Source organism: Stegostoma tigrinum, chromosome 1 (genome assembly GCF_030684315.1).
Source record: "Stegostoma tigrinum isolate sSteTig4 chromosome 1, sSteTig4.hap1, whole genome shotgun sequence".
Taxonomy (NCBI): domain Eukaryota; kingdom Metazoa; phylum Chordata; class Chondrichthyes; order Orectolobiformes; family Stegostomatidae; genus Stegostoma; species Stegostoma tigrinum.
The window spans coordinates 40,136,323-40,148,363 of NC_081354.1; the positions used below are offsets into that span (position 1 = coordinate 40,136,323).

The following is a 12,041-nucleotide window of genomic DNA, read 5'->3' on the forward strand; positions in this document are numbered from 1 at the left end:
ACCTTATTTCTATTCTTTGATATACCACATCTTTTCACATTGGATCCCTTTCACCAAAAGGTTTACCTTAGAACATTTATTCCACAATATAGATTCTTCTGGCATAACAGGGGAGGAGGTTGTAAAAGAGGAAACAATGTTGTAGTATTGATCAATTTTTACTGCAATAAAAGGGATGATTTCTAAGCTGATTCGTCAATTGAGGTACAATGGTAGGCCTTCAAAACAAAAAAAAGAGAAATCAGACTGAAGGGGACTAGACTCTGGACAGGATATTTATCAGAAAATTAACATCTGAGCAGTGGATGTCATTTGAAAAGGCAACAGTGAAAGTGCAAGATTGACTTATTTCTGTAATTGTGAAGGGTGTGGCAAACGCGTCTAGGGAACTCTGGATGTGAAGTCAGATACACAATTGGATAAGACAAAAAAGGAAGCTTATGGGCCAAAAACAAAATAGAAACCCTAAAGGAGTAGGCAAAGGGCAGCAATTATTTTTAAAAAATTAGGAGAGCAAAGAAGAGACAACAACAAAATAATGGAGTAAAATAAAATACAATCTAAAGGCATTTTAGAAGTAAAATTAGAAGCAAGGGGGCAACCAGGGAAAATAGGCCTAACTAGAAGCCAAAGTGGCAATGCGTGTGGAGGCGGAAGACATAGAAAATATTCATTTAACACATAACCTATTTGAATTTACTACAGAGCAGAACGATATAGGAGAAATCAGGGATTAGCCTGAACAAATCGGCATCAGGAAAGGAGGAGGTATTAGTTCAGTGGGTTTAAAGTTGGATAAATAACCAAGTCCAGATAAGCAGCTGTGAGAGGAAAAGGAAGAGTTTGCAGGGACATTGACACCAACTTTCAAATTCATTCTGGACACTGGAGGGGTGCCAGATGGCTGGAGGACAGTGAGTCTTACATCAGTGGTAGGGAAACTATTTGAAAAATTTTTGAGGAACAGAATTTATCTCCATCTGGAAAGAAGATGTTTAATTTAGGATAGTCAGCATGGCTTAAAAGGGGGAGATTATGTATAAAAAATTGTGCATTTATTTTTAGGTGATGACTTGGTGTAGGGATGAGGGCAATATATTTGATGTAATCTACACAAATGTCAGTGAGGCTTTTGTAAAGGTGTTGTTTGGGAGAGTGGTTCAAAAAGTCAAGCATCCATGGCATTCTGTTTCCAGAGATGTGCTTGGTAACTTGATGCTTGTAATGCTGGTTAATGACTTAGATGCACACATAGGTGGTTTATCAATAAATTTGTAGATGACCCAAAAATTGGTAGTATAATAAACGGCAAGGAATAAACCCTTAGATTAGAAGATACAGACAGGCTAGTCAGTTGGTCATAACAGTGGCAGCTATCCAGAGAACTCTCGGTATCAAGGAACGCACAGGATTGGATAAAGAAAAAAAACTGGGAGCTAATGGTACATATCATGGGCCGAAAACACAATATAAACCAAAAAGGAGTAGAGAAAGTGCAGGGGTTATTTGAAAAAAAAGAGCAAAAAAAAAGGGCATGAAAAAAATCACTGGTGGTTAAGTCACAACAAGTGTGAGTAATGCATTTTTTGGAGCACTAACAAGGCAAGGCAGCACACAATGACTGGTAAGACTCTGGGCTGTACTGAGGATCAGTGCGACCTTGAACATAAATCCCTGAAGGGACATAAATAGGGCGGTTAAGAAGGCCTAAAAAATACTTGTCTTTATTAGTTCTGCACGAACTGGGAAGTTATGCCTGAACTGTATGAGACACTGGTTAAGCCACGGCTAGTGTAGTAGCCTCTTCCAACAATGATCCCCACCTTTCCCAATACTAGTACCAATACACAAAAACTGAACCACACTTATTCTATAAGTCGAGGAGTCACATATTCATCTCAATAATTTTGTGTACCCAATGAAAATTTGGACGGCGTTGACATAATAATCCAGAGATTATACCTTTTGAGGCTCTGTTTTGTAATTTATTGCTTCATTCCTTATTCTCTGTGCAGAACTTATTTTCTACTCTGTTTATGTCATTGGTAGCTACACAGCGATAACCACTGGATCTCTTGTCCCACTACAAGTTCCTTTCTAGTGCAGCAATGTTTTGAACCCTGGCACCAGGCAGGCAACACATCCTTCTAAACTCTCTCTCTTTCTTGAAAAGAACTTTGTCCATGCCCATCACTATATTATCCCTTACCACCTCTGCATTCTTTTTATACTATCACGCCCTCAGCTAATAAGGTGTGCTGAACCAAGATAACATTTTCATCTGCTCCTTCTCCTACAGTGCTTGTTCTCATCTGCACAAGTGAAGCACCTCAAATTTGTCAGAAGGTTGAAACGGCTGATAATTCGGACTACAGTATCTTCTGATCCCTTAGCCACCTTCCTCATGGTCACACCCTAATGTCCCTCAATTTCCAGATGTAGCTAGCTAGCCACTCTAAGTTGTGTGGCTGCCTTCTGAAACAAAGTGTCCTTGAATCTTTGCAAGTCCCAGTTGCATTGCAATGTCTTTAATTTCGCCTCCAATTCAATAGTTGTAAGTTGAAGTTCCTGTAGGCTTTTCTACAGACATATTTCCTTGGACTACTTCCAAGTTCAGAATTTCTTACAGTCTACAACTGTGATACAATGTCCATCTCTTTGAGTTTTGTATGTTAATTAAATTAATGAATTACATTTAGCTAATCAGTCAAGCAATTTTTTTTTAATCAAGACCTTTCTGTATCTGTTAAATGTTAACATACTTAACAATTGGAAGTTATACTAAGCACATACCGCCCAACTAGCTGATATGTCCCTGAATGCCATTCTCATTATTCACTGCTTTTCAACTGTTCGCACTGGATCTCAGCAGATGATGTGGCATACTGCCATACTTCTTTCAATCTTCCCAAATCATATATATTCTTCACCCAAATCACCAAATCCCCAAATCTTGCCAACTTTGCCAGCTGTACTCAATGATGACTGCACTCCATAGGCCATATATTTATATTGATTGTTACTTGAATGTGGCGACTCTGCTCTGCTATTGCTCAAGAGCTAGTTTTAGCCATCTACACTATACTTAATTAACTACACTACAGCTGTTCTGAACAGAGAATTTCCTTGCTTTAAGCTTGACAGCAGCTTTAGAATTTAAATTTGACTTAAACCGCAAATCTTAGTTCAATGCTGAATGTTAGAAGCAACTACCCTAGATTTTAAAGAGAGATTTAAAAATCCCATTTTTCAAAGTCCCAAGACTTCCATTCTGCACCAGCTGAACTCATCATTTAATAAATTTAGTCTAATAGCAGAACTACATCTGGTGCTGGACACTGTGGTTTTAAAAACACAGTCTAGCGAGCATGGTTGAAATGCTGTCAACTGCAGACAGGCAAAGGAATGTGCTGTTTGATTCAGTCCTCGAGTCTTAATGCCTATTCACCAGATAGAAAACAGTGTTGCAATTCAGAGGCCACAATTCTCATTTGTGTGGTAGGCAGAATATCTTTTTGACTTGATTACAGCACTGGGTTAACGAAGAATGCCACTCACGTACTTATTATGAAGCAGCAGCATATGACAGGTAGCTTCACTTGTTGCTCACTTTTGAGATACTTCGTCTTTCCATGAGTACAGAGAGTACCTTTCAGGACCAAAAGTGGCAGCCATAGGCTCTTTCATGAGTTTGCGGGATATACAAGAAGTGATGATCTGATCAGGGTAGCCAAATCATAAAGGACAAGTTTTGATACATCATACCTCTTCATCAAACTTGCATTATTTTCAGATAGCAACAGCTCTTGGAATCATAGAATCTCTTCAGCCCCTGGAGTTCACGCCAACATCCCGAAGACCATCCCCTCCAGACCCAGACACAACCTATCCCAGCATTTTTCTACTTAGAAAGTTTCCAATAAGGTTGATTTTGTAGCATGTTAATGTGTAGGAATTTCAATATGTATACTGACCAGTGAATACAGATTTACCGCATAGCCATAGGCTATAGGTGCAGAAACAGACCATTCAGCTCAGAGTCTGCTCTACCAGTCAGATTATGATTTGATAATTCTCAACTCTATTTTACTATCTTTTCCTCACAGCATATGATTGTCTTACTGACTGAAAATCTATTTATACTATCTTGAATATACTTAATGACCCAGCACAACAGCCCTCTGTGGTAAAGAATTCCACAGATTCACTAATCTCAGAATACAGATTTCTCCTCACCTCTATCTTGAATTTTCAACCCCTAATTCTGAGACTCTCCCACAAGAAACAATCTTTCCATATCTATACTGTCAAGTCCTCATGGAATCTTGTATGTTTCAAGAAGGTCACCTTTCAGTCTTCTATATTGCAATGAGGACAGTCCCTCCATAACCTGCCACACATGAGTAATGTGGTAATATGAATTTCAGTGCCTGTGTGATGCCAGGTACATAAGCCATATGTCTCAACCACTTGCAGGCTATATTAAATAACATGATGTTTTAACTATCCAATGAAAGAATTGTGCCAACTTGCTCAAGGAACCTGTGCTTACAAAGCTCTGTACTTAGTGTGTAGCACCAAACATGATTCTACTATTGGATAATATACACCAAATAAGCCAGACTGTACCAGGAATTAAATATCACACTTGTAGCTTATTTCAATTGTATCTGGAGAAACTACCCATATTCACGCACAGGACCCTAATTTGTATAGGTTACACATCCCGGAATGTGTAGGCAGAAGGAATTTTTATATACATTGCAACTTCCTCATGGAAAATGATAATGGAAACTGTTACAAGCTGGCAGTCTTGTTTCAACTGAGTTTTTACTGACCAGGCTATAAATTGGATGCCTATACAGAGAGCCACATGGTACAGGTCATGTGACTACAACAAGCCAGGAGGCATATTGGTACAGTATTGCATTAATTTCCCAAGCAGAGATTTCCTATCATTGTTGTGGTCCACATGAGATGCCCTGGCCACAGTCTGCCTGCCTGGGGTATAATCAGCAAGCTAAGACTGAAGGTTAACAAATCCTGCTGCATCTCCTTGTAAACATAGTTAAAACAATGAGGACTTTCTTCTCATGCTGAATAGACTGGTATTCCCTTTCAAAGTTTGATTTCTTTTTGCAATCATCAGGACTGAGATGCAAGAGAAGTGCTGACCTCATGTCTCTTTTTTGAAATGATTCAATTCTGTACAAGAAAGCAACTATTTATCTATGTTGCTGCCAATACTAAGCAGATCCCCTTTGTGATTGTAAACTAAGTACATTAAATGACAGATATCCTTATGGAAGTAGAAGCACAATGATATTGGTATCAGTTTAATTTCTTACGTTTGCAGGATATTTATAAATTGTTAGGTTTTCTCAATTCATTCAAATGCCAATTTCTCAAATAGATTCTTGAGCCTCCTGAGAATAAAAATTAACTTGTCCTGTTGATTATGAATCTTTGCTCAATAAATCTCCATTTTAAGGATCCTTATTACTTCCAGTGCACTGGCTTATAAAACGAAACTGGGTAAAAATAAATTTGATATAATAAAACATTTACCAAAATACATTAACACTCAAAGGCTATGAAATAACCCTTAATGTATAATGCATTTACTGCTATGCTAATAAATCTGCACAAGGTACTCTACACAAAATGTACTCATCATTACAATAGCCGAATGGTGAATGTTTGCTGCTGTTCTTACACGTGAAGTGACACAAACCTTTGAAATTTGGCCGTATTCTTGGATCATATGAGACAAGTAATCTGTTGAGAATGTTGCTGGTGGAATTTGCTGGTACTCGTGCAAGATCTTCAGCAGACTGTTCACTGTAACAGACAAAAACTTTGTGAATGTTCAATTTGCTTGGAAGATTATAAGAAATGCAAACAAGAGTAGGCTGTTCATACCCTTGAGCCTGCCCTGCCATTCATTAGGACCATGGCTGATCTAACATTTACTTTCCTGCATTTTCCCATAATCCTTGATTCTCTTACTGTCAAGAATCTATCTCAGCCATAAAAACACACAAGGACTCTACCGTCGCAGCTCTTGGTAGCAAAGGAGCTCCAAAGACTCAGAACTCACCGAAGAAATTCCTCATCTCAGTCTTAGATTGGAACCCCTTTATTCTGAAACCATGCCTCTGGTTCTAGATTCTATGAGGGGAAACGCCCTCACAGAATTTACGCCGTCAAGACCCTTAAGAATCTTCAGTTCTAGTGAGATCACATCTCATTCTTATGAAGTGCAACGAGTAGAGTCCCAACCTGTTTAGACATTGCTCATAGGAAATTCCTCCCTACCAGAGATCATCCTAGTAAACCTTTTCTGAACTGCCTCCAATGAACCACCTTTCCTTAAACAAGGGGACCAAAACTGCGAATAATACTCCAGATGTGGTCTCGCCATTACCTTGTATAGGTGCAGTAAGATTTCCCAGCTCTTACACTCTGACCCATTTGAAATTAGGGCCAACATTCCATTAGCCTTCTTGATTACCTGCTGCACCTTTGTTCTATCCGAGCATTTTGCACACAAGTACCCCAAGTCCCTTGGTGGTGCAGTTTTCTGAAGTTTTTCTCCACTTAAGTAACATCTGATCATTTGTTCTCCCTTCCAAAATAACCAACATCGTATTTTTGCTCACTTACTTATCAATGTCTCTCTTTAAACTGTCTGTACCCCTTTCACAACCTATCTTTCCATCTATTTTTGTGTCGGATGCCAATTTGCCAATCATACATTTACTTCCTTCAAGTCATTAACATATATTGGAAATATTTGCAGTCCTAGCCATAATCCATGGAACCTCAACCTGGTCACTGGTTGTGAACTTAAAGAATCCCTTATCCCCACTTAATATTTCAATTTCCATTCATGCCAATATATTATCTCCAACACAGTGGGTTCTAATCTTATGATCTAGGCATTTGTAAGCCACCTTGTGGAATACCTTCTGGAAGTTCAAGTACAATACATCTGCTGGTTCTCCTCTATTGACTCTGATTGAGACTTCCTCAAAAACCTCCAATAAAATTACTCAGACATAATTTTCCTTTCATGAAGTCATGCCGACTCTGCTTGATTGGATTAATATTTTTCAAATCTTTTGCCATTACTTCCTTAAGAATTGATTCCAATACTTTAGTTCCCTACTTGTGCCTCCCTCCCATTTTGAATATGGGTGTCAGAACAGCAGTTTTCCAGTCGTCCCATACTTCTGCGGAATATTATGATTTTTGGAAGACCATACCCAATGCATCCATGATCTCTATAGCTGCCCCTTTGAAGATCCCAGCTGCAACAGTAAGGCTAGAAGACTTATGTGCCTTTACCCTCATCATTTTGTCCAGTACTATTTCTTCAATGATGGTGACGGTACTTAATTCCTCCCCTTTTTTTTAGTATTAAAGTATCTTTCACTGATATAAAATATTTGTTTCAGTCCTCTGCCATTTCCTTGTTCTGCATAACCATCTCACCAGATTCATTTCCTAACAGGTTTGTATTCACTTTGACCTCTCTTCCTTTTTAGATAGTTAATGAAGCTGTTATGGTCAGTTTTTATGTTCCTCACTAGCTTGCCCTTGGAGTTTAATTTCTCTCTTTTTTTTTAAGTCTTCCTTTGCTGGATTCTGAATTTATTTCAGTCTTTGGAACTATCATTGATTTTTGCCTCTTTCCATGCTTCTTCTTTCAACTTATTACTCTGCTTAATGTTCTTGGTTAGCCACAATTGGTTTATCCCTCTCAAAATATTTCCTCTGTGCCGAGATGTATTTTTGCTGAGAGTCATGAATTACCTCCTTAAAATATCTGCCATTGATTTCTTACAGTCATGTCTGCTAATCTATCCACCCAGTTCACTTTAGCTAGCTCTATCCTCATTTCCTTTTAGCTCCCTTTATTTAAGGTAAGCATAGATCTTTTCAACCCAAGTTTCTCACTCTCAACCTGAGTATTTAATGCTATCATATCATGATCACTACTTCCTGGGGGGAATTTTCTACTCAGAGGTGATTCATTAGGCCTACATCATTACCCATTACCAGATCCAATATGGCCTGCTCAGTGGATGGTTCCGTAACAACTCTTCAACAAGGACATGAGGTTGTAGACACACAGATTCACAACCCTAATTCACCATTGAGGATTCACTTTTTCCAGTGTCTCTCAAGGTGATTATCCCTCTCTCCTACTAAGAAGAGAATATACATAGAGTAACAGAGATAACAAAGTGTGAAGCTGGATGAACGCAGCAGGCCAAGCAGCGTCTCAGAAGCACAGAAGCTGACGTTTCGGGCCTAGATCCTTCATCACCCTCTGATGAAGGGTCTAGGCCCGAAACGTCAGCTTCTGTGCTCCTGAGATGCTGCTTGGCTTGCTGCGTTCATCTAGCTTCACACTTTGTTATCTTGGATTCTCCAGCATCTGCAGTTCCCATTTTCTCTGATCACAACATACACAGAGTGGCTAGCTGCTTCCATTGTTCATTTATTTCTCCACCGTCAGAAGGTGGAACAAAAGGAATGCTTTATCTTTCAAAGGTTGATTGTTTCTGCTTCGTCTAAACATAAAGCTGCCCCACACACACACACACAATCCAATTAGCAACTTTTTGCCTGGACAAAACTGACAATAGACACCTTAGCTCTGTGAGCGTGTGTCCAACATCTTCCCCTACTACTTGAATAAGGCCACCTTGAAAGTACATCAAACCAGGAGCTTCATTAATTCTTTTTGTTTTAAATCCGCACCTTCTTCCACAGTTCCTCGGTTTAAAACAGTACAACAGAAACAAGAAAACAAATGCTGTCTTCATAAAATTAAGGTATAAAATCAAGGCAAAAGTAATAGGAGTGTTCGTACTATGGGCAATGAAGGTCAGTGAATGGCAGAAAGGGACAAGAATAGACCAAAGAATAAGAAACGAGCAATTAATACACATGTATTTAGATAACTGTGCATGTTACGAATGCTAAGTGTAAGTGAATTAATATGATCTGACAACCATTACAGAGACCAGGATACACGATGATAAGAACTGAATCCTAAATATTGGAGAGGTATAAGACATTCAGGAAGAATAGGAAATTCGGTGGAGGTGTAGCACTGTTAATCATTTGTACACTAGTTAGAAATAACCTTCGTTTACGAGATTAGAATGTAGAATTGGTTTGGGTAGAAATGAGCAATTATATGGAATTATATACAAGATAATGAGAGGCATAGATAGAGTTGATAGCCAGAGACTATTTCCCAGGGCAGAAATGGCTAGCACGAGGGGTCATAGTTTTAAGCTGGTTGGTGGAAAGTATCGAGGGGATGTCAGAGGCAGGTTCTTTACGCAGAGAGTTGTGAGAGCATGGAATGCGTTGCCAGCAGCAGTTGTGGAAGCAAGGTCATTGGGGTCATTTAAGAGACTGCTGGACATGTATATGGTCACAGAAATTTGAGGGTGCATACATGAGGATCAATGGTCGGCACAACATTGTGGGCTGAAGGGCCTGTTCTGTGCTGTACTGTTCTATGTTCTATGTTCTATGTTCTATGATGGCTTGTTTCTTTTCTGTCTATCCGACGTATTGTTTGTGGCAGTCACTGCATAGTATTTTGTAAACCATATTGGTTCAGCATGTTGTAGGAATGGGATCTTTAATCCTGTGAGTGCTTGTTGTAGAATGGCTTGTAAGCCCGTAGCCACTCTCCGACAAACACTCACAAGGATTAAAGACTCCATTACAATAACATCAGCGAGCAGCAAAACAACAATGAACTTTTCTTAATGTCGGTACACTCAAACAATGAAGGCCATCAGATTAACTGGGACAATGTAACCATAGTAACCCAAGCCAACCGTAGACAGGCACAGGAATTCCTAGAGGAATGGTTCTCAACCTGTAATGCAATCAACAAACATACAGAAGAGGACCCCATACAGAAACTCATTCACATCAAAACTCGAAATGACATTACTCACCATAATGGACCAGACAGCATAAATTCCAAGCAGAGTAGAACAACATCACTTCATTGGAGGCCTAACTGATGATGTTACCTCGCATGATGATGAAACATCTGAAGGAGAACAAGCCAGCTCGGCGAGCAAGCCAACAACCTCACCCACAACCCGAGCTACAGATCTTTGCCAAACCTTTAAAATAGAAAATGTCTACTCTCTCCTCTTTGTCTAACTTGCTAGTTACCTCCTCAAAGAATTCTAACAAACTTGTCAGGCATGATCTCTCCTTGACAAAGCCATGCTAACTCAGCCATATTTTACCATACGCTTCCAAGTATTCTGCAATTTTATCCTCAATAAAGGACTCTCAAAATTTTACCAATGACCAGAGTCAGGCTTACCAGCCTAGAATTTCCTATCTTCTGCCTCCCTCCCTCCTTCTGTTATATTAGCCAATTGTCAGTCTTCTGGGACCCACCGTGATTCCAGTGCTTCTGGAAAGAATTCAGAATTCTGCGGTGTAGTTCCATCTGGTTGGGATCATTTATCCAGCTTCAGATCTTTCAGCTTTTCCAGCAACTTTTCTTCAGTGATGGCCATTACACTCAGATCCCCAAACTGTGGAATCAGGCCATTCAGCCCATCGAGTCCATACCGATCCTCCAAAGAACATCCCACCCAGACCAATCCCCCTGTCCTATCCCTATAACCCCACATTTCCCATAGCTAATCCACCTAATCTGCACATCCCTGGACACTGTGGTCATTTTAATATAGCCAATCCACCAAACTGGCACTTGCTGGACTGCGAAAAGAAACCGGAGCACCCAGCAGAAATCCATGCACACATGGGGAGAATGTGAAAACCCAACACAGACAGGCACCCAAGACTGGAATCAAACCCAGGACCCTGATGCTGTGAGGCAGCATAGCTAACTACTCAGCCACCGTGCCATCCCTCACCTCTGCTCCTGACTTTTTTCAAGTTCTGGTTAGGTACTGGTGTCTTCAACTGTGAAAACTGTTGCAAAGATTACATCAAACAAAACATCCCATTGACCATTCACAGCCCTTTTACAATCTGCCAATACTTGTAAGCATCAGAAAAGTACATCTACCATTAAACAGGATTCTGCTATTGGAAATCATTTAATGAATAATCTGAACTGTTTTCAGAGTTACACCAGAAGCTAATTTAGTGTCATCAGCTAGGTATAGTTTCATTTGATCAACTTCATTTCCTAGAAGCTGCAAGCATAAATACTTAGAACCCTGTCTTACATGAGCGAAAAGAACATTTAATAAGTTAAGCCTTTTTCAATAAAACGTGCAGTCATGGAGATAACCAGCCACTGCTGCACTCAAAGATAACACCTGGACCAATCAGAATTCAGCTTCCTGGTCTGAGAATCAAGATTAATCGATACCCATTTTAACAAACACACCAAACAAGCTAGAAATTGGGAAAATCAACAAGGAAACCAGAGCGAATACCTAGAGTTCCCACAGTATGGAAGCAGGGTCTTCTGCCCCTCGAGTCCATACAGACCCTCTAACGACCACCGCACCCAGACCCATCCCCCTACCTATCCCTGTAACCCTGCATTTGCTCATGGCTAATCCACCTAGACTGCACATCCCTGGTCACCATGGGCAATTTAGCATGGTTGACCTTCCTACTGTACACATCTTTGGATTGAGGGGGGTGGGGGAGGAGATCGGGCACTCAGAGGAAACCACGCAGACATGGGGAAAATGTGAAAACTCCACACAGCCAGTCACCAGAGGATGGAATCAAAATCGGGTCCCTAGTGCTGCAAGGCAGCAGTAAGCCTCTGCGTTACCTGTACCTGGTGGATTCAACTCGCCGCTTGTTTCAAACAAACTTCATTGTGGCCACTGGGCAACATCTCAGGGCATAATCCATAGGCATGATCACACTTCATCTACTGACACTGGCATCCAGCACCTGCCAACCCACCATGACCATCCTTCCACCTCTGGACACACTGGTAGACTATTCATGTGGCACAGGCTTCCACAGTAAATCATGTCGACAACCAT

The 12,041-nt window shown here is 40.2% G+C and overlaps 1 protein-coding gene across 9 annotated transcripts in view; it reads right to left on the reverse strand.

Annotated features, from left to right (window-relative positions):
- glrbb (glycine receptor, beta b) overlaps window positions 1-12,041 on the reverse strand; it is a 176,464-nt gene that overhangs the window by 127,626 nt on the left and 36,797 nt on the right. For all 9 annotated transcript variants that reach the window (XM_059644883.1, XM_059644860.1, XM_059644864.1 and 6 more), the window contains one exon: window positions 5,735-5,841. In XM_059644883.1, coding sequence (XP_059500866.1) covers window positions 5,735-5,841 — 107 coding nt within the window. The remainder of the gene's footprint in view (window positions 1-5,734; window positions 5,842-12,041) is intronic.